The following is a 20,682-nucleotide window of genomic DNA, read 5'->3' as shown; positions in this document are numbered from 1 at the left end:
CCTATGTTTGATGACGGACAGCGCCTGACGGACCAAGCAACTTCCCTCCCGCAACCTCCTCCTCCTCGTCCAACATCCAATTTTACACAAGCTTCAGCACACATGTCTGCGCAATCATTCTTTCCGCCCTCGTCAATGCATAGATGAAGCGATTTCTGCACACTTATAATTCTTCCGCAGCGTTAAGGAATTCCTACCTGCGTCCATGACATCACCAGAAGATGCAGCTCTGGTCAAGCCTCCGCCATCCTTCTCAGGAGCTCCCATCACTGTGCCCAAGTCGAGATTCGATGCGGACTCCGTGCAGAGCTCTTCTCGGCCGCTCAGCTCGGAGATACGTGAACCTTCGGTCATAGGCTCGCCCAGAACCCCATTCTCTGCCAGGAGCGAATCTCAGTCTCGCTCTTCATCGCCCAGTAACCGACTTTCAGGCTCTGCATCTCTCCCTCAGCGATTATCGCTCGGTTCACCACTCGGCAGCCTTCCAGACAGCTCCGACAATACAAGATCTTTAATAATACGTTCCTTTTCTCCCTCAATCGGCATATTTGCTTCGGATGACACGGAGGATTTAATAAGACAAAAGGGTTTCAAAAATGGCCTGAGAGAGCTGCTACGACCGTTCGGCGAGAATATCACCGGGAAAGTCGTTATTCGCGATAGTACGGGGATGAGTCGCACTTGGGAAGATTATGGTGTCCGTTTTGTAAATCTATCCCCAAGCAGTGACCGCGGAAGTCATGCTCCTCCCACATCGCCTTTGGTGCAGCTTGAAGAGGTACTGCAAAGACGCCTCGATTCTATGGATGATTCAACGAATAGATTGTCGCGTCACAGTCAGGTACCGCTCAACAACAAATATCTCGCTTCTCCTTTATACCAGCTGCTTTTGCGCCGAATCCTATCCATAGACCAACCTACACCCCATGAAACATTCTTACATCCGGTAGCCTGCGTGATCGCCATAAGTTCGCATAATAAAGCTCCGCTCGAATCGCTGCGGCAACTCTATGCTCAGACAACTCAAGGCGATACAGCGCCGCCCTCTTACGTACATCCTGAGTTTCTCCGATACTATGTTTTGGTGCACGATGAAGATCGAAGCGATATCGCGGAATCCACCACGCTCTACGATCAGATGAAACGGCATTTCGGTCTTCATTGCCACCTTCTCAGGCTGCGAAGTGATCAATGCGTGATTACTGATGATGATAGCGTTGAAGTACCGCCATGCGAATGGTTGTCCCCTGATGAGGATCTTTCAAGCATGAACGAAACCAGTAAGGATTCAGCCTTCAATTTGCCCTGCCGCGCTGACATATTTTCAGATGCATTGATAGATTTTGGAACCGGGGTTTATTATCTTTCCGAGAGTGACATATCGGCTATCAACTCTTTGGTGCGTGAACTGGTGGTTCAATCGGTCATACCGTTTATGGAAAATAAAGTTGCATTTTGGAACGACCAAGTGGCGTCAAAGCGACGAGGGATTAGCGGAAGGTTTATGTCAATGTCCAGGAGATGGACTGGCTTTGGCTCCAGCTCAAAATCGACTTCTTCGGGTCCATCCTCGGGGATGACGGGGAACTATAATACACTACATGGCTTCTACAAACATGATGTGCCGGAGGCGATCCTTCGAAAGCTTGCTGATTTTGCCTTTATGTTGCGGGACTATAAACTTGCTGCATCTACATATGACTTGATTCGTTCGGATTACGCAAACGATAAGGCGTGGAAGTATCACGCTGGTGCTCACGAAATGTGTGCAATGAGCACACTGCTTAATCCTTTGACGTCTGCCGCGAGGGGCAAGCTCGAGGGAATCGATCAGATGATTGATACAGCATGCTATTCCTACCTCACGCGGTGTTCTGACGCGGTCAGCACTCTGCGCTGTCTTGGACTTGCCCTTGAACTACTCAAATCGAGGGGTGGTTCTGCGACTGAAAGCGCGGCAAAATGGGCCATGCGTGCCATAGAATTGGGTCTTGCTGGTCCCATTGGACAAGCACTTCTGACCGAACGTGTCTCGGCTTGTTATGCTTCAAAGACGACTACTGGTGGTGCAAAGTGGGGAGCACGACATAGAAAAGCTGCTATGTGGAGTGTACTTGCCACCGACAGTTGGTTGAGACTGGGTAAACCTGCACTCGCCTCCGTCTGTCTGGAGGATGCAGATAATTTATACACAGAAATATATGATAAAGACGGCATTGTTCCTATGCCTGAAATGCGGATGTTCATCCAAAACCTGCAGCGAGCTGTCAAACTTGAGTATCTTGAAGCAAAGGGCGTTGATACCACTGATGAACTGATGATGGATCAAGAATTGGGGACAGAAGAGACCAGCGAGAAGCTAGACCATCGAACAAATCGCAAATCATTGATAATGAATCCCGGCCCTCTTGACGCAGGTCCTCTTAATCCCATGCCACATGACGGCAGCAGCTCCAACCGACCTGATGATGATTTTGAATAAGGACAGGGATGGTAGGCGTCATACAAGTCCATATACGACAATTATAGATAGATTACGGGCTTTGATGAGTTTATAAATATATTTCTTCTGCACATTCTACAGGCTCTTTGGAAATAATCGTTGGTGGAGATTTGTTACCCTCGGGAAATTAAGGGCACATCCGCTCAAGATTGCGAGCTTACACATAGAATATGAACAAATAATCAACTGATATGATAATTGCAGCATCTTCTGTTCAATGTTATATTGTACATAGCATGAAGTGAAATGGAAGGAAAGGAGATTGATATTGACAGTAAAACAATCACGTGGGGCTGTATGATACGTACGCGTCTTATCGATAAGGTTGCTGTAGCACATGCTGACCCAACAACATTCAACTTCTTCCGTCCTGTCACTATGATGGTTTCTCAACTCATTATTTCATAGAGAGAACTGCTTCGAGAAGCTTTAACTCATACAATATTATTATTGCTCCAACTCTCGGACCTTCGCAACACTCGATTGCAGCTTTGCTCGCCAACACTCGAAATAAGTCGGTGTCGTCATGAGCGATCTTCTGAAGTATATCCTATCGCATGAAGATGCTTTCAGAAAGTATGCCAGTACTGCTCCCATACAATTAAATTTTGTACTAATTTTGAATCGAATGTCAGAAATCGATTACCTTCTCTATACTCAGACTTTGCCCTACAGAAAAGCACGAACCCTGATGGATACGCTGTGAATGTCGCGGCTTGGGAAACGGCCCTCACGAACGCGGCACGTACCGGCCATGTGACGACCAATAAAACCTCGAGCAAGAAACGCGACCATTTAGTCTTGATTGCAGATGAGAATCTGTTACACATGTTGGAGTCCCCAGAATGGGGCAGGCCGGTGGCTCTGGCGAATGTTTTTGTACGATCACTTTTTCTCCCTATTGAATGTCGGATCATTTTCACTAACAATATGATACGATATAGGATGAGGCGATACAGAAGCGAAATATAGTTCCTTTAGAAGTCTACAGATCCAGTAATTTCAGCCTATCGACGAGCCGATGGAGAGCCCTCGACCTGGGAGTGCTGAGCCCTTGGAACGTCATGAACTGGAGTTTGAGACAGCTCAAGGGACTTGTTGTTGGGATGGATAATGGTTCTAGAAAGCTTCGCAGTCAGACACTCGTGCTTGTGGATAACCTCAAGGTTTGCAAGACACTATCTTCAGTTTGGTTTTGACGTGTTCAGGAAAGCTGATATTCACGGCACAATATAGGAGGCTGCGAAACAAGTACTACTTTTACAAGGTAGCCAGAAGGCATCGTCGTTAGATAGGATATATTCTAAAGAGAGATTTACAAATACCTTCGGCACTGTGCTAGGTGATACCGAGCTCTCAGATAACGACATAGAGGCCCTACTAATTTACCTCTCACGGGATATAAATGCCATATCTTATGATGGAAAGGTCAACCAGCTCTCGAATAGTTTGAATGATACAGGAGAATAATTGACTAATGATTGTCATAGACGATCAAATTCCACACTGGCAACGACAAATCTCCAGTTACCCCCGAAGATACAACCATAGCTCATATGAGGGACCTCATCTCAAACCTGGCCGAACAGATATCCCGGCTTGAAGATAAGATTGGCGAATTCAATGCCAACGCGAAGAAGGCACTCGCCAACAAAAACCGCATATCTGCCCTCTCAGTCATCAAGAATAAAAAGATTGCTGAACACAATCTTAACCAGCGCGTTAATACGCTACACCAGCTAGAAGAAGTATACAACAAAATCGAGCAGTCGGCAGATCAAATTGAGATTGTGCGCGTCATGCAAGCCAGCGCGGGCGTTCTTCGAAGTCTACACGCACAAATGGGCGGCATCGAAACAGTTGAGGATGTCGTTGAGAATCTGCGCGAGGAGATGTCCAAGGTCGATGAAGTCGGCAATATCATCAACGAGGCTGGTCCTGTCATTGATGAAGGAGAAATCGATGATGAGTTGGAAGCACTTGAGACCAAGGAACTCCGCGAGAGAGAGGAGGAGGAAGCCAAGGCTACGAGGCTAAGATTGGAACAGCTGAAAAGCCACGAACAAGCCGCTCGAGAGACTGCTGCGAGGTTGGCGGAAGCCTCAAAAACAGCAGAGACGACGGAAGATATCGATTCAGAATTGGCAAAGAGTATTGGTCAACTCTCGACCATGTCCTTGAATGACTCGGCAACGACGGAGTGCGAAGAGAAGTCCGTGACTAAACAGCCGGTACTTGCAGAGTAGTAGTGCTAGCGATTCTAAATACCAATTTGCTTTTGAAAGGCCATTCTATATCCGAAAATTATGTACAGTGAATCTCATGTCTAATGCGATAAAAGTGGTATCAACTATTTCCTTTCGTGGAGGGCATCACTATCAACTTATCTTGCGGGGTAGCCATTACTTCCACCATGCACATGGTCGACAGATGTTTCGTTGAGAAGTGCATATAACTGAGAGGTTCGCCGCGGATTTCCTGCTACCTCAGCCTGTGTTGGGCTAGTAGATGGTGCGTTATTTTGGACATTGGCATTATTGACCGGCGCATTCTCATCTTGTTGAGAATTTTGTTTGGGTTCTCCCTGGTCTTGCGTTTGCTTCTTGATCATATCCTTTTTCTTCCTCGCATTCTCAATCAGCCGTCTAAAATCATCGTTGTGATTCGCAGACCATGCAGCCGCATCGAAAGTCTTTGCCATCACTGCATTGGGTCCTGATGTTATTCCAGACTGTTGTGCGGCCCCGCCCTGTGTCCTCTCCCAGATATCTAAGTCTCGACGAAGTTCATCCTTAGTCTTGGGATTTTTGGCGTCACAGTTTGCATTCCATAAATTCATCCATTCGGTATGGCGTCTTTGTAGTAGAGGTCGTGTGCCCCAGTCCGGGATGCCGAGATCTTTGAGTTTCTTGCGTAACATGTTGTCTTTGAAAAGAGAATAATTCAATGTGGGAAGGCGCTCTAATGGTTTAGCGGGACTTTTATTTTGTAGAGTCCGAAATGAGTTCTGTGGTGCTCTGTCGAGAATTAGTCCCAAAGTTTATCTTACAGGCTCTCGAACAACCTACCGTGAATAGAGATTCTGAGAACTCGGTACGCTCTCTTTTACAGGCCCTTTGCAGTTATCTAAATGGTTGAAAACCGCTGCTTCTTTCATTCGACGATTGCACATAGGACAAGGGACCAAGCCATCATCTGAACAAGTTAGAAGAAGGCTCTTAGCAAGAAGCGAGAATGATAAGTACCTGGGATGTAGTCCTCATCCTTGCTGTCCTCTATAATCTCGGTTTCCACCGGCGTGACTTGTCGCTCAATCTGTCTCCCCTGCGATCTTGTCCTTCTCATCTCGGGCTGCGCAGGAACGGCAGGAGCGTCGTTGGGTTGGTTCAATCGCCGTTTCTTAGTCGCCGGATGCGACAAAGCACCATCCTCCTCTTGGATTTCTCCTGTAGAATTGGCCGTCTGAGGCAGTCGTGCTAGATCAAGAATATTCGATCGAGCATTTTGGAAGCTTTCCAGAATTTCCTGAACAGCCCAATTGCGCCTCAGTTTCAGTAGCTGATCCGAACTTCTGCAGGCTGGGCATTTCCCTTCGCTACTTAGACATCTTCGAATACATATAGAGCAGAACGTATGCGAGCACGATGTGATGACGGGGTTGTTGAAAAAGTCCTTGCAGATTTGACATCGTAAAGCGGACTCGAGTGGCGCGACAACAGGGAGGGAGGAGTTTAGCCAGTCCGTGGAGTCTGGGATATCAAAGGGGCGGTCCATAATCGCCGTTCATCTGTAGACGTTGTCCAGGAAAGTCTCAAATCTAAGGTCTGCTAGACGAGACACTTGGTGCGTGGTTGACAAAAGCGAGTCAGAAGGTTGAGAAAGACTGCAATCAGCGTGCCAAGAACTAGCTCCGATTTAAGACGCGTTAAGTGGCCCAGCACGCGTCTCCTCCTCGCTACTGCCTTTACTGCGACAGCTTTCTATCCAAATATCCCCAACCACAGTATAAGCGAATAAAAATGGCGGTGGATTACAAAATATATCTCGCTGAGAATGTGCTCAGCGAGCGCCGTGTGGTAGGAGTTACGCATACTCGTTCGATCTTGAAGATACTGACATATGAGTCGAGGTTACGTATCGGCTGCTCAGTCGAGCTTTGAAAGTCCACAGTAACCTTGCCAAGCAGTGAGTGTCCTTGAATTGTACAGAAAGCTACGGATACCATTCTAACCTGTTTAGAATGTTGTTTGACTTTCATAAAACGGAAAATGGAAAGAAGCCCAGCAGTGTATCCGCGACTTATCTGATAAGTGGAATTCAGGCGGCGCAAAAACTACCAGCTGCAAATGGTGAGTCCAACGATAGAGAGGATACAGCCATGAGAAGCAGCCCATATATGAGCTCCATGCCTCAATCGAATGAGAAAGAACCTTCTATGCGCACAACGTCCTTTGTGTTGGCGAGAGAAGAGGATTTAGATGGTAAGAATACTGGAGGCATCAAAGGATTTCTGAAGCTGAACACGAATATGCAGATGCCAAAGCTACATTTGAATCTATATCGATGATACACATTTACAGCTTGCAGTCGAATGAACTTCCGGATCTCAACGCTCTGGTTGATGTTAACCGAGAGATTCTCTCAACATTCGGCAGTGAAGATCCTCTAGAGTTAGGCAGGCAATGGGGAATGATTCAGAATCAGAACGTCAAACGCAGGAAGCTAGGCAAGCCGCCTCCACCTGTAGTCGCGCCGGCTGTTCCAAAGGCTGCTGAAGCGCTCAAGAAGGATGTCCCTAAGAAAGAAGCCGCGCAGCCCAAAAATGAACCCGAAGTCTCGTCAAGGGAGTCGGCACAGCAAAAGGCACAGCCGAAGACAACGGAAAAGGCGCCTGCCCGTAGGAAGGGAGATCTCTTCTCCTCTTTTGCGAACGCCAAGCCGAAATTGAAAAAGGAGGACTCAGCTGCTTCTAGTGTAAAATCGGTAAGTATTTTGAAAGTGTTCTGCCTTTAGCTTGACTACCACTGATATACATTTTCAGACAACCGAGAGTGTGCCAAAGAAAGGTGAATATCTCTTCAAGAAAGTTGTAGCTTCAGTTCTAACACGAAGCAGGCATGTTCGACGATGATGACGACGCCGAAGCTGTGGAAGAAGAGGAGCCGTTCTCGAACAGCAAAGAAAGCAAACCTATGTCGAACCGCGAATCACGAAAAGAGCGTGAAGCAAAATTGAAGCAAATGATGGAGGATGACGACGGTATACCTCCTTAGAAGAATGTGACGACCGAAGCTAACGTCTACTAGATGAAGACATGCCCGATGCCACTGAAACCCCTGTAGAGTCTGCAGCCGAAGAACCTCAGCAGACGGAACCGCCAAAGGCGCCGGAGCCCGAACCCAAAGAAACAGTCACTGTTCAAGGCGGACGACGCAGAGGCAAGCGGAAGATCATGAAGAAGAAGACTGTCAAGGATGATGAAGGCTATCTTGGTAAGTTTTTTGAGTCTTCTCCGGGAGGGTCGATTGACTAACACGAACTTTTCGCAGTCACGGTCGAAGAGCCGGCATGGGAGTCTTTCTCTGAGGATGAACCAGCGCCACCGCCAAAGAAGAAAGCTGCGGTTAGTGCAACGGGAAAAAAGGCGGGCCAGGGAAATATCATGTCATTCTTCTCCAAGAAATGAGACCGTGTATTGTAGATTGTCAAGATACCTCAATATCTGCAAATGATAGCTTCACAGCCATAGGCGGCAAGTTCTCCTTCTCGCCGGACGCTACATTCTGCGTTGTTCTATTTGCTGCATCAGTCCGTCAAGTTAAAGCGCGGTGAGGTAAATGTTGATTGCGTGCAGGAAGTATACAACAGTGTAGTATAGCTGGACGAGAGATGGTGGAAGTGAGGTTGCATCGGCCAGGATGATCTGCAGATGCAGCAAGACCTTCCTTCCTAATGTGTCAGGTGCGGGGGGAGGTTAACCGAAAGTAAACAAACAATTCTTGAGCATCACCACGTCTCAGCTAAGACTTCCTCCCGCTTTTAATCTCTTCTTAGTGCTCTCCTAGCCATACTGTATACGAATTCAGACCCATCCGTCGACGATTCTACCAATGCTTCATACCCTAGCTTTCGTCCCGCATTAGGTACCTAGCTCGGCCTTCGGAATGCAAGTAGCCTAGTGTCGTACCTCGTACCCCTTCCCACGGCTCCACGGCCTTGATCGCGTGGGATGCTCGGCGATTCCCTGTCTCTCCTATTTAGAGTGTTGATCATTGCTGTCGGAATCCAAACATATTCCCTCCGCTGGTCACCCGAACCCCGCCCATACACGTAGATAGAAGAGGCGCATCGTCTCTGCCAGTTGCTCCTCGTTTGCATTGCTTCCTCGCTCTAACCAGCGATGGTTGCTTCGATTAAGACACCGGCCATCCTGGCTGCGATTGCTCTTTCTGTGCTCGCTGGAGCAAATGCTGCTGCCCTACATCATAAACCCGCTCTGGCGCGTCGGGGTTGTCCTGATTATACTGATTATTCCCAATCTCCCCAGTAAGATTTCCCGCCTCGAAGGACGCCCTGGCTTAAAGAAAGGGCTGACAACATCATATAGTGCTCCCTACAGCAATGGACCGCTCCACCTTCCTTTTCAGCGTCCAACACAAGAGTGCCGGACCTTTGTGTCGAAAGCTGTAGAAAAGGTCATCTCCGAGGTGACTTCACGACTTGTGGATCCAGATCTCGCTATGTTGTTCACAAACGCGCTACCAAACACATTGGATACCACAGTCGCGTGGCACGTCCCTGCCTCTTCCAGCTCGGTGCAAAAACGAGCATCTGACGCGATATGGCCAGGAGCTCAGTCTTTTATCATCACTGGCGATATTAACGCAGAGTGGCTGCGCGACAGTGTGAACCAGGTCATGAATTATCAGACTCTAGCAAAATCCGACGCAGCTCTCTATCAGTTGATCCTTGGTGCCATCAACACCCAGTCGGAGTTTATCATCAAATATCCATATTGTGGAGCGTTCCAGCCACCACCTCCTAGCGGTCTTGCGCCGAGCAACAGTGCCCAGATGGATTTTGTCACTCCAGTATATGACAATACATTTGTTTTCGAGTGCAAGTACGAACTTGACTCATTGGCAGCATTTCTTTCCCTCGGAAACCAGTTTTACAATGCGACTGGATCTACTGAATATCTGTCAGACCAATGGTACACAGCGTTGGATACCGTTCTGCAGACGTTGGATGAGGAAGCGAAACCCACATTCGACAGCAACGGGCAATATGTCCCCAATGCCTACACATGGCAACGACAGACCACCTTGGGGACGGAAACCCTCTCTCTCGCCGGTGAAGGAAATCCATTGAATAGAAATATCGGTCTTATCCGTAGTGCCTTCCGTCCTAGTGACGATGCAACTATTTTTGGATATCTCATTCCAGCTAACGCCATGATGTCAGTCCAGTTGGGAAGGACTGCCGATACTCTTGAAGCAGTCGGTGGAAACAAGACGCTCATTTACGACTTGCGTACGCGATCGACAAAACTTCACCAGGCTGTTTTAGAATATGGAGTTTTCGAGCACCCGACGTACGGCAAGGTGTTTGCTTTTGAGGTGGATGGATACGGAGGCCGCAATGTCATGGACGATGCCAACGTCCCCTCTTTGCTAGCTCTTCCCTACCTGGGCTTCTTGGATGTGAACGACGAAACGTACCAAAACACTCGCAAAATGGTTCTGAACGCCCATGGCAACCCCTACTATTTGAACGGGTCAGCTTTCCATGGTATTGGTGGACCCCATGGTGAGTACTTTGATTCCTTTCAAGGAACTGTCCGACCAGAAAACAGGAGCTAACCATTTACCTCTATAGAGGGCTTAAAAACCGCATGGCCAATGTCGCTCCTCATTCAAGCCCAAACAACAGACAACGATACCGAGATCATGGAATGCATCAACCTCGTGGTCAACTCGAGTCGTCTGGGGCTGATTCACGAATCCATCAACGTCAACAACATCACTGACTATACAAGGTCGTGGTTCGCGTGGGCGAACTCCTTGTTCTCGCAGACCATTCTCAAGCTTGCAGAAGAGAAACCGTATTTGATTTTCAATGACAATACTCCTTATGTTCCTACGTAGACTATATTGGGCTAGTGCTTTGATACAAAACGGTGGTACGCCTAATGAAAGACACAATGATTATAATGAATCAAAGCTTATTCCTAATCTTTTTCTCGCAAGAGCCTTAGCAATTTCGGTTTGTTTTATATTAGACAAGTGGTATCCATAGAAGTCTAAGAGCTCGAGTCTAAACTAAAACTCTTCTCAAACAATCCGTACCTCCCAACACCCTCCGACCCGTCACAGGGCATCTTCCCTTTCCACTCTCCCACTTTCCTTCCCGACTCTTATTCGACTCCGTAGAAGCATTGTTCCCATCTGCTTTAGCTTTATCATTATTTTGGCCATTTTCTCCAGAATCCTCGTCCCCTTCATCAGGAGCATCCCACGCTGCGCCGCCATCTACACCATTCATGAAATCTATTTGTCGTTCGTGATCACCATTCAACCATCTAAACACACAGCTGTAGCAAAATACATATCCTGTTTGACATGCGGTAGGGTTCGTGAGAGGGTTGAGACAGATGGGGCATGCGCCTGCATTATCTGAATCCGGAGCCGGAATTGGGACTGTAAAGATGGGGAGATAGGAAGTTGATGAAATGGGTGGTTGGCGGCGGGATGGCGAGGCTTTGATAGCTGGTTTTAAGTTGGGTGAAGGAGATGCTGTCGTCGTGGTCGTGGCTTTTTTCTTCAATGACGGGTCTGTCATACCAGTCACCACTGGAGCTGGTAAATCGAGCGTCTCAGTGACTTTGCGGGCTAGTTGTCGCGAAAAGTCGCTTGCGTGCCACCACTCGAGGAATTTGAGGGCAAATATTGATGCTGGGAGGAAAAATCGTAATGATTGTAGGAGTTGGGGGTATACATTTTGGGGACTCAATAGTCCTAGAAGTCCTGAACCGGGACGTTGACGAGCGCTATTACTAGGCTTTGATTGCATGGCCATTGCAATGGCGCGGTGATCGGCTGGTCCCAGGCGACGAATGCGCGTTCCGATCAACCATAGGAACGGCGAGGAGTATTTTGTGTTATCGAAGAGATATGCAAGGTTAAATGCAAGTATAGAGAAGTAATACGCCGCATTCACAGATGGATATATATTCCGAAGGAACCATTTATAATAAAACATCATACGCTGTTTAATTGTCGGATTCGGGGGCAAATCGTCGTGGCGGCTGTATCTTGGTCCACCGAGTAGGGAGGACGATTGCGGCACGACATGGATATCGTAGCTTTCGTCGAGTTTGCGTTTGAGATATGGAAGTCCCACCATGATGGCTAAGTTTTTCCACACATCAGACGTACGCAGCCTGAGGGTCTCTCGGACTGCTGTCGCAGCGCCAATCTGTGCTCGGGGTACCTCGCCATTCTTTGTGAAGAGAACACGTTCGCGCTTGAGGGAGTAGAAGTTTTCGGTAAATGAGCCGCCAAAGGTTCGGAGATAGTATCGCTCTACCACGAGTGATACAAGCGCATAGAGCTCGTCGAAATTATTGAGGATTCGGAGAAGATACCGGGGATGTCGATGGGTCGCGACTGCTAGTAGGTAACGGATTGAGGGGGGAAGGAGCGAGGAGAGTTGTTCCTCAGCCAGAAGCTCTATAGGATAAAGAGTCAGTCTGTATTCCACGGTATCTCATCGGAGGAACTGCGACACACCGAAAAGCGATGGCTTCAAGTCGTCCAATTCATTCTGTATGCTGGAAGCGTACTCCATGTCTGCGGTAAGAGTTCAGTGTCTGGCTGGTGAGCCTCACATCCTCAGAATCAGAACGCAAAATAAACAACAGTTAGTTAGTTCTGCCGTGGTGATTACTTGAGATCATAGAGAAGTTGAAGAGAATGCCATTTAACGGAAGGTGATGGTCGGGTAGACTGCTTTAGACGTGACGTCGGACGAGCCGAGGTTCAAGTGGAGATGCACTTACCATCAAACCCTAACCCTACATAATTTTTCCGTCTACGCCAGTAGGTGTCTTAAGGTCTAGGAAAATGGTGTCGTTAGTTTGAACATAATGTACAGTGCTATGGACCATAATATACAATCAAGACAACTGCTCAAGTGTCCTCATCTCCTCCACAATCAATGGTTGTGCCTTTTCCCACTCGTTTGAAACCAATGATAGACGGAATGTGTTGGCATGTTGGCCTGCAACATACGCGCATTTTGCAATAGCGGAGATTATGCCAGCATCCGGTTGAACAGGGGGGTTCTCTCTTCCCATCATTGAGATCCAAACAGCCAAACATTCTCGCGCATGGGCCGCATTTCCAGCTTCGGCGTGAACCCGGAAGAGTACTTCATAATCATCAGCTGTTCTTGAGCCTTCATTGAAAGCAATTGCATGCCAGATTTCGTAGAAGCCATCGACATCACCAAGCAATAATCTCAACTGCATGGTCTCCCGAGCGTCTGTACCTTGCCATTCCAAACCAATTTCATCCATCAACGTGCGTATTCGGAGAGCTTTTAGCCGGGCATTATTCTTATTGGCGTTCCCATCAGCCAAACTGAGAAGCAAAGCTCTGTACATCATATTGTAAAGGCGATGTTTCATGATTATTGTCTCTCCGCTGAGAGATAGGTTGTCCATAACACGCATTGCCGATTCAATATCAAAATCGACCAGCTCTGAGATTGTTCTTTTCTGTTCCTGGCTCTCCAGGCGAGGAACAAGGAAAGCAGACGCTATTTCAAATGCTTGAAGTTCACTTAATCTGTATCCGGAGGCAGTCTGCTCCAAAAACAGCTTCCATAGATATTCCTTCGTGTAGCCTGGATGCTGAAGAGATACCGCTACAGCGCTGAGCATTAAACGAATTGTAGATTTTCGGTTAGAATCAGTCCCCGCAAAAGAATAACAATCTCGCAGAAGCTCGGTTGAACCCATATCTTGGGGGCCGCTTCCTAGTTGCTCAATTAGTTCGTCTGGAGACAATCCATTGATAGTTTGAAATATGGCTGAAAGTTGGCGTTCCTGGTGACCTAATTCATCTCCCACATCTGCCGTATCATAGTTGGATCCTGACTTTACATCTGTATGAACCGATTTTTGTCTCATGACAGTAGAAAAGTTTCGTCTTTGACTAAGATCGATGCGAGGCGGTGGCCTGGGCACGTTGGACATCGGCTGGTTAGATTTGTGTTCGGTAGGCGTCGAAGATTGTAAACGCACCTGGTAATCTTCTTCAGCCAAAATAGAACGTTTCTCAGAATCTGGGCCTGTGACGTCCTTCTTAGGAGCCCAGAGTTGTTCCAGATCAACATCTGCCCTCTTCTCTTCCGTGAACATCTGGACAACAATCCTTGTACCTCCCTGGACTTTGCCAAATCCTTCAAAGCCTCCTTCTCTCATGTTCTGAATAACACTTGGATCATCTACACTGCCGATGTTCACGCATATCCAGCCAGTAGTAATTCCGTCATCCGATGTATCCGCGGTTGTCCCAGCACTGCTCGCAAGCCGAGCACGGCGAGCTTTGCGTCTCAGCTTGATTTTCAATTCGTTGCGTCCAAGTAAGCCATCAGCATACGGTCGGAGCTTGTATGTAGATCTTAACCATCGACAAAATCGATCTGCCGACACGTTCAAATGTTTTACACCTCGAGCTGATCCAATGACCATAATCACGTTGCCTCCCAAGGCTGGAAGAGGATCTCTTCCTCGCAAATCCAGTAAGACCATGTCATCCAATCCAATTTCGAGCGACAAATGTTGCAATATTTCTCGTGTAATGGAGGGCGCATTTTCAGGAACATCTGGAATCTGCTGCTGCCTGGCTATGGGGTGGGTTGTCTCAATGACTGGTTCAACCTGCAGGTACCATGGCACATCTTGAGAGGAGTTCGCGGATTCATTTGGAACTGGAGCATCGTGATGTAGTTCAGTTGCAACATCTCGATCGGATGTATGATGATTCGATGACTCCATTTTTAGGTTAGGCGTAGTGAAGAATTGTCTCATTTGCGGCGATCGCGAGGTTTGAGCGATAGTAAGACCTGAGACTCGCACAAAAGACCGGAGTACATCATGGCGACATGAATGGCACCGCGCACTGCGCACTAAAGAAGCAGCAGCAGCCATTCTGATGGTTTTTCGTCGCTGCTGTGGTTGAGATGAGCTTGTTATTAAATTGTTGGCGGTTTGATTTTAGGAGGCAAGCAAACACTGCAAACTCCCGATAAGTTAATCAGTTTAATGCAAACACTGCAAACATCTATCTCTGCCACAAAATTTATTCCTCGGCGGGGCAAAAGTTATCTGCCCGCTATTTTGTGATGATTAATTCTTAGTAGTCTTGCTACTCTTCTTCAAATAAAACTGGCGAGAGAGTGATTCTCGCTTTTTTCTTTTCGTCGAGCACATTTGATATCTATCCCTATCGAGGTTCTCATCAAAATGTCGATGGATTTGGACCCCGGTGTCCCGATTACGGATTATAATGCCCAGCAGCAACCAGAAGCAACGTGAGCATCTCATACGTTGTTCAAGTGACGGGTTTTTGCTAATTTTTTTCTAAGAATCCTTTGTTGCAACTGTGGCGCTCCCATAGATGGTACAGCATCAGCTGGTATGTTTCTTGATGAGATAATTTGTTGATATAAGGGGCTAACACAGGTTAGGCGCATTATGCCACGATTGTATAAAACTTACTGTCGATATCAGCCAAGATATTCAACGTGAATCAGCTCTTCATTTCTGTCGTGATTGCGAGGTTAGTTCAGGAAAACAGCCGTACCATGTAGCTTTCTAACATTTCCAACAGCGATGGCTCCAACCACCAAACACCTGGGTTAGTGCCGCACTCGAATCGCGAGAGTTACTTGCATTGTGTCTTCGAAAACTCCGAGGCTTGTCGAGAGTCCGAATCATCGACGCCAGCTTCATTTGGACCGAACCGCACTCGCGCCGTATCAAAGTCAAGATCACAATTCAGCAGGAAGCATTCCAAGGCACGATTCTCCAGCAGACTTTCGAGGTTGAATATGTGGTCTCTACACAGCAGTGTCCTGACTGTGCCAAATCCTTCACCCATCACTCTTGGCGAGCTTGTAAGTTTACACTATGCCATATTTGTAGGAGTCTTCGTGCTGACTGAATTCGTTGTGTAGGCGTCCAGATCCGTCAAAAGGTCCCCCATAAGCGAAGCTTTCTCTATCTCGAACAGTTAATGCTCAAACACAACGCTCACCGAGACACAATCAACATCAAAGAGGCTAAGGATGGCTTAGATTTCTTCTTCTCGCAGAGAAATCATGCAGAGAAAATGGTCGATTTCTTACAATCTGTGACACCTGTGCGTGTCAAGAAGTCCCAGGAGCTCATTTCCATGGATATTCATACCTCAGTACGACAATATAAAATCACCTATTCCGTCGAGTTGATACCCATCTGTAAAGATGATCTCGTCGCTCTTCCGATAAAACTCGCAAGGTCACTGGGAAATATCAATCCGTTGACGTTGTGTTTCCGAGTTGGCACCTCAATCAGTCTCCTTGATCCCAATACATTGCAAACAGCTGAAGTGCCAGCGCCCGTATATTGGAGACAGCCTTTCAAGAACTTGGCCGACGTGCAGCAACTCGTTGAGTTTGTAGTCATGGATATCGAGCCCGTGGGCGAGTCAAAGGGACGCTTCTTCTTGGCTGAGATCACAGTGGCACGTGCTTCAGAGATGGGCGTGAACGACAACACATACTTCACAAGAACACATCTGGGCGGTGTTCTCCACGTTGGTGACTCCGTACTAGGTTACCACTTGACTGGAACGAACTTCAATGACCCCAATTTCGACGCAATTCAAGAGAGCAGTCAGTACGGCTCCACCATTCCAGATGTTATGCTAGTCAGGAAGTTCTATGCTCGCAAGAAGAAGCCCAAGTCACGCAACTGGAAACTCAAGCGGATGAATTATGAAGAGGAGGAGCCCAGCCGCAAACAAGATTCAGATCGCTTAGAGGCTGACTTTGAGATGTTCTTGCGCGATATTGAGGAGGATCAGGAGCTTCGAAGCACATTGTCACTTTACAAGGCTAAGAACGAAAGTCGCCGGCCTGAGAAGATGGACGTTGTCGAGGAGCAGGATGAAATGGCTGATGATAGCAGTGAGGATGAGGCACCGAAGATCAACATGGAAGAATTGTTGGATGAATTTGATGAGTTGAACATGGACGACGCGGAATAGGTTTCTGGGAAATAAAAATGCATGTCATGAAGATATGAATGGACTCAATGTGCATTTGTGGTTAGATATCAGGGTGTTTTGGCGTTTCTAGTTCATTTCATTGAAAGTACATATAAAAGTACATACTGACCTGATACCTTGCAATTGATCTTTGTTGAGTGCTTATGAGTAGATGTCACTTCCAAGGTTCTGGTCGACATTTTATGTATGTCAATCACCGCCTTTACACGATACCTATAGGTCAGACTCTATCAGACGTGGGCAAAAATGCCGGCAGAAAAAAAGCGGAGATACCTAAATTACCCCGAAAATAACTTTCTCTGCCAAACCCGTCGATGCGCCGACAGCAATCATCCTGCATTCTCAACAAGATCATAACAAAATGGCTTCTCGAAAGCGGAACGAATTTCTTGATATCGACGATAGTGATAACGATCAGAGCGATAATGGCTACGACTCTGAGGCCGCCGAGGAATCAAAAACTCGAGCATCAAAACGACGGAAAATTCTAGATAACGATAACAACCTCTCAGACTTGGAACACGACGACAACGACGACTTCGAAGCAAGTGCTGGTGAGCAGGACGAACCAGTACAACATGACGATAATGACGACACACAATCCTCAAAGACACAGAAAGAAAAACCGCTCAAAAAACCACTCAAAATCAAACCGCCCAAAAAGAATAAAACGGGCGTCGTGTACCTCTCCTCTCTACCTCCATACCTGAAACCAATGGCTCTCAAAACGATGCTTATCCAACGGGGGTTTGGGCCTATTACGAAAGTCTTCTTGACACCGGCCGTACATTCAACGAGTGGGAGACGCAATAATAAGCGCAAAACGTATTCGGATGGATGGGTGGAGTTTGAATCGAAGAAGACGGCGAAGATATGTGCGGAAACACTCAATGCAAATATTGTGGGTGGGAAGAAGGGAGGTTGGTATCATGATGATATTTGGAATATGAAGTATCTACGGTACGTTCTCCTCGACTTTTTTTGGAATTGAGTGTATGCTAAATGCTAATTTGTGACGGAATAGGGGCTTTAAATGGGCAGATCTGATGGAACAAGTACAACGAGAACGATCGGAGCGCGAAGCTCGACAGCGTATTGAAGATATGCGTGCTCGCAAGGAAGATAAAGTGTTCCTTTCTGGCGTTGAGAAGGGCAAAGTCGTCGAGGGAATTCGGAAGAAGAGAGAAGAGAAAAAGAAGGCGAAAGCCAATGATGGAGATAGCGATTCAAAAGCCGGGGATGCGATTGATGATCTGCAGGTTCGTAGGGTTTTCAGACAGAATGAAGTCAAACAGAGGAAAGAGAATGAAGATATTGGTACTATTGGGGCAGATGCGAAGAGAGTTCTTGGAAAGATTTTCTAAGCAGTCACCCTTATGTCTTGTATTAGTTTTTAATACACCATATTCTATACTGTTACTTGGACATCATACTGCTCGTCCTACCGGATACACCCATGCATAGAAGCGTCAAGAGTTGAAGCTTTATTTCGTTGTATACAACTTATGTACAAAATTCTTGGTAGGAGACATATGTATATACAGAATTATGTACTCTAAGAAGCATCTTCTGTTGGATGGGATTGGGGTATCATATCTATGTGTCTTCTCTTTGGTATTGAGAAGATTCACTCCCTCCTGGAGGAACCGTACAGAGACCGAGGCCTCTAACATATGGCGTATACAAGGTGTATATCGCTGCGGCGACACTTGAATATGCAGTGATGAATTGTCCCTCTCTCATTCTGCATATCTTTTCAGGCGAGAAGCATCGGCCTCGATAAAGTGGTTTCAAATATCTTGTGCGCCATACAGCTGATTTTGCAGCCAGCTGGGAAAAGATAACCGGAAGCCACTTCGAAACGTGCGCAAAAGAGTTGAAGAGAACTCTCAAATTCCAAAATACCACTTCATCCGCTCATAGACAAAGAAGCTAGTGGCACTCATAGGAACAATCTTGAGGTATCCAATAGTAAGACCAACCCAGAACCCTCGGAAGCCTTTCTCTAAAAAGATCTTGCGGGCTGTATCGGCAATGTTAAGTCGACGACCATCTCCAGTTGCGCCACCGACTTGCATTCTTCGACGGATCACTTCGAGTGGGTATGCTGATGTTTGTGATAGAAGGCCGGCTACAGCGCCAGCGAACAGCTCAGCGGACGCAGTGAGTTGCAGGCGACGTTTGCCCTGCCGTTTCTTCGATTTGCTAGGAGCGTCTGAGTTGGGTATCGTAGTATATGGCGCAAGAGCTGGACGACGGAGTACATCCCCAACAGTATCATGCGTCAGGAATGATATTCCAGCATATGGGATCATGCCGAGAATGGTAGCGGCGAATCCGCGATAGAAGTTGGCAAGGCCAGACCGCGGCGTTACGGCGTTGATGGATGTTGAGATTGTCTGAGCAGTAGCCATTGCGGCTGATTGATTGGCGCCGATACTTGCAGCCACCGGCCGCGAAGAAGCCTGTTCATGGTATATCTGTCTGCAGATGGCGGAATAAGACGAGCGTGCGTTTCGTTTCGTTTCGAATGCCATGCGCACACGTACGACCTCTAATGGGTATGTGAAGAACACCGACGTCACTCCGGCTAAACTGCCAGATATCAAACGGCGGAACGGCGTTTCTTTTTCTCTGGATGGAATAATAACCGCTCTGATCTGTTCATATGCAAGAAATTTGATGGCAGCGTAAGGAAATATTCGTAAGAGGGTCGCCGAATGTCCTTTATAAAGGCCACGAGAGCCCTCGTATTTGTGTATGTCGCGCATAGCCAGGGCCAAACCTGACCAACTTCCGGAATATTTAGCAAACTGTGGGTTTGACGCTTGGAAGAGGATTTTGACTCGATCAAGGGGAGCAACGACAGTTTTAGCCTATGTATTACAATCCAAATTAGCATCCTGATAAGTCCAAAATAAAGGCATATTCAACCCACAGCGCACCCCGCTAACCCTCCAGCCAATCCACTCCGCAAGACATAGTCGAGACTTCGCTTATCGACTGCTTTGACATCTTTCATTGTGCTACCATTCGTTCGCTCTTTCGATCTAACTCTATCTGCTGCAGCCGGTGCTGTGGTGTCCTCTGGGTTCTCAGCCATTCCGGACGAGCACAGCGAAGAGGCCTGTCGGGATACCTCCATGACTCTATCCGACAGTCGTGGGCTTATATCTCTGATGAACCCTTATTTGCGCAATGAGATGGTCGGAATATGCGAGTTGTATAGGTGGCACATGGTCTGAAAAATCTATATTCACAGTATTCTGTCGGTATGTAATGTAAGTGGGCGTGCACAGATTGAATGTCTGTAAAGTGGCGCTGCGATGATGATGTCTTTCGGAAGAAGGCTTTAGGAATTCGGCTATCAGAAAAGCATGGACTCGGCTTTGCGACGAAGTTCTTTGTGACCACGACTTCTGGGTGTTTTCAGTCCGACATATGCGAAACAAGGCGATATTCTATACAAACCACGATCAGGATCTGTGCCAGTTCGAGATCCGGGCTAAGAATGCGAATTAAAAGGCAAGAGATTGGATCCCCGACGGAGGTTCTCGAGTTGCCATTCCGCCGGTAAACGCCCGAGCCTTAGCCGTGCCTGCCGAGACAGAGAGCGCGGAAATACTCGGCAAGTCTTGGCATCTGGAGTCTATCATGCGCAAAATTTCCGCTTATAGATGAGGTGGAGGAAATAAATGTGAATAATTAACTATGTCCATTTCTTTTGATCTATATAGATGATAGAGAGGCGTATGCGAGTGTGAGACGTCTTATTTTCAAATATTAAAAGTACCACCAACACTCTCTCATCGCGAGCCAAACTCCTATATCAAGCCCACA

General features: G+C 47.2%; 10 protein-coding genes across 10 annotated transcripts; 6 read left to right on the top strand and 4 right to left on the bottom strand.

Annotated features, from left to right (window-relative positions):
- Nucleotides 1–205: 205 nt before the first annotated feature.
- Nucleotides 206–2,482, top strand: EYB26_002311 (uncharacterized protein; the record flags this gene model as incomplete). The annotated part of the gene is made up of 2 exons (XM_054261616.1): nucleotides 206–1,280; nucleotides 1,329–2,482. 2 exons carry the CDS (start codon nucleotides 206–208, stop codon nucleotides 2,480–2,482), a joined length of 2,229 nt encoding a protein of 742 aa, XP_054117591.1.
- A 547-nt stretch (nucleotides 2,483–3,029) lies between these two features.
- On the top strand, nucleotides 3,030–4,749 carry EYB26_002310 (uncharacterized protein; the record flags this gene model as incomplete). The annotated part of the gene is made up of 5 exons (XM_054261615.1): nucleotides 3,030–3,079; nucleotides 3,139–3,382; nucleotides 3,448–3,669; nucleotides 3,740–3,931; nucleotides 3,994–4,749. The coding sequence occupies 5 exons, from the start codon at nucleotides 3,030–3,032 to the stop codon at nucleotides 4,747–4,749; spliced, it is 1,464 nt and encodes a 487-aa protein (XP_054117590.1).
- A 137-nt stretch (nucleotides 4,750–4,886) lies between these two features.
- Nucleotides 4,887–6,277, bottom strand: EYB26_002309 (uncharacterized protein; the record flags this gene model as incomplete). Its single annotated transcript, XM_054261614.1, has 3 exons — nucleotides 4,887–5,520; nucleotides 5,572–5,698; nucleotides 5,749–6,277. 3 exons carry the CDS (start codon nucleotides 6,275–6,277, stop codon nucleotides 4,887–4,889), a joined length of 1,290 nt encoding a protein of 429 aa, XP_054117589.1.
- A 245-nt stretch (nucleotides 6,278–6,522) lies between these two features.
- Nucleotides 6,523–8,189, top strand: EYB26_002308 (uncharacterized protein; the record flags this gene model as incomplete). The annotated part of the gene is made up of 8 exons (XM_054261613.1): nucleotides 6,523–6,579; nucleotides 6,633–6,688; nucleotides 6,743–6,984; nucleotides 7,038–7,486; nucleotides 7,545–7,569; nucleotides 7,619–7,762; nucleotides 7,810–7,995; nucleotides 8,053–8,189. The coding sequence occupies 8 exons, from the start codon at nucleotides 6,523–6,525 to the stop codon at nucleotides 8,187–8,189; spliced, it is 1,296 nt and encodes a 431-aa protein (XP_054117588.1).
- A 714-nt stretch (nucleotides 8,190–8,903) lies between these two features.
- EYB26_002307 (uncharacterized protein) lies at nucleotides 8,904–10,650 on the top strand (the record flags this gene model as incomplete). Its single annotated transcript, XM_054261612.1, has 3 exons — nucleotides 8,904–9,049; nucleotides 9,111–10,312; nucleotides 10,382–10,650. 3 exons carry the CDS (start codon nucleotides 8,904–8,906, stop codon nucleotides 10,648–10,650), a joined length of 1,617 nt encoding a protein of 538 aa, XP_054117587.1.
- A 169-nt stretch (nucleotides 10,651–10,819) lies between these two features.
- Nucleotides 10,820–12,352, bottom strand: EYB26_002306 (uncharacterized protein; the record flags this gene model as incomplete). Its single annotated transcript, XM_054261611.1, has 2 exons — nucleotides 10,820–12,234; nucleotides 12,295–12,352. 2 exons carry the CDS (start codon nucleotides 12,350–12,352, stop codon nucleotides 10,820–10,822), a joined length of 1,473 nt encoding a protein of 490 aa, XP_054117586.1.
- A 328-nt stretch (nucleotides 12,353–12,680) lies between these two features.
- Nucleotides 12,681–14,720, bottom strand: EYB26_002305 (uncharacterized protein; the record flags this gene model as incomplete). Its single annotated transcript, XM_054261610.1, has 1 exon — nucleotides 12,681–14,720. The coding sequence occupies one exon, from the start codon at nucleotides 14,718–14,720 to the stop codon at nucleotides 12,681–12,683; it is 2,040 nt and encodes a 679-aa protein (XP_054117585.1).
- A 315-nt stretch (nucleotides 14,721–15,035) lies between these two features.
- EYB26_002304 (uncharacterized protein) lies at nucleotides 15,036–16,821 on the top strand (the record flags this gene model as incomplete). Its single annotated transcript, XM_054261609.1, has 5 exons — nucleotides 15,036–15,103; nucleotides 15,158–15,207; nucleotides 15,260–15,351; nucleotides 15,403–15,688; nucleotides 15,749–16,821. 5 exons carry the CDS (start codon nucleotides 15,036–15,038, stop codon nucleotides 16,819–16,821), a joined length of 1,569 nt encoding a protein of 522 aa, XP_054117584.1.
- Nucleotides 16,822–17,203: 382 nt separating this feature from the next.
- EYB26_002303 (uncharacterized protein) lies at nucleotides 17,204–18,206 on the top strand (the record flags this gene model as incomplete). The annotated part of the gene is made up of 2 exons (XM_054261608.1): nucleotides 17,204–17,802; nucleotides 17,867–18,206. 2 exons carry the CDS (start codon nucleotides 17,204–17,206, stop codon nucleotides 18,204–18,206), a joined length of 939 nt encoding a protein of 312 aa, XP_054117583.1.
- A 525-nt stretch (nucleotides 18,207–18,731) lies between these two features.
- Nucleotides 18,732–19,987, bottom strand: EYB26_002302 (uncharacterized protein; the record flags this gene model as incomplete). Its single annotated transcript, XM_054261607.1, has 2 exons — nucleotides 18,732–19,718; nucleotides 19,781–19,987. The coding sequence occupies 2 exons, from the start codon at nucleotides 19,985–19,987 to the stop codon at nucleotides 18,732–18,734; spliced, it is 1,194 nt and encodes a 397-aa protein (XP_054117582.1).
- Nucleotides 19,988–20,682: the final 695 nt, after the last annotated feature.

This window comes from Talaromyces marneffei, chromosome 1 (genome assembly GCF_009556855.1).
Source record: "Talaromyces marneffei chromosome 1, complete sequence".
Lineage (NCBI taxonomy): Eukaryota > Fungi > Ascomycota > Eurotiomycetes > Eurotiales > Trichocomaceae > Talaromyces > Talaromyces marneffei.
Note: the sequence above shows the minus strand (reverse complement) of the source record. Positions and strands in the feature narration are given on the sequence as shown.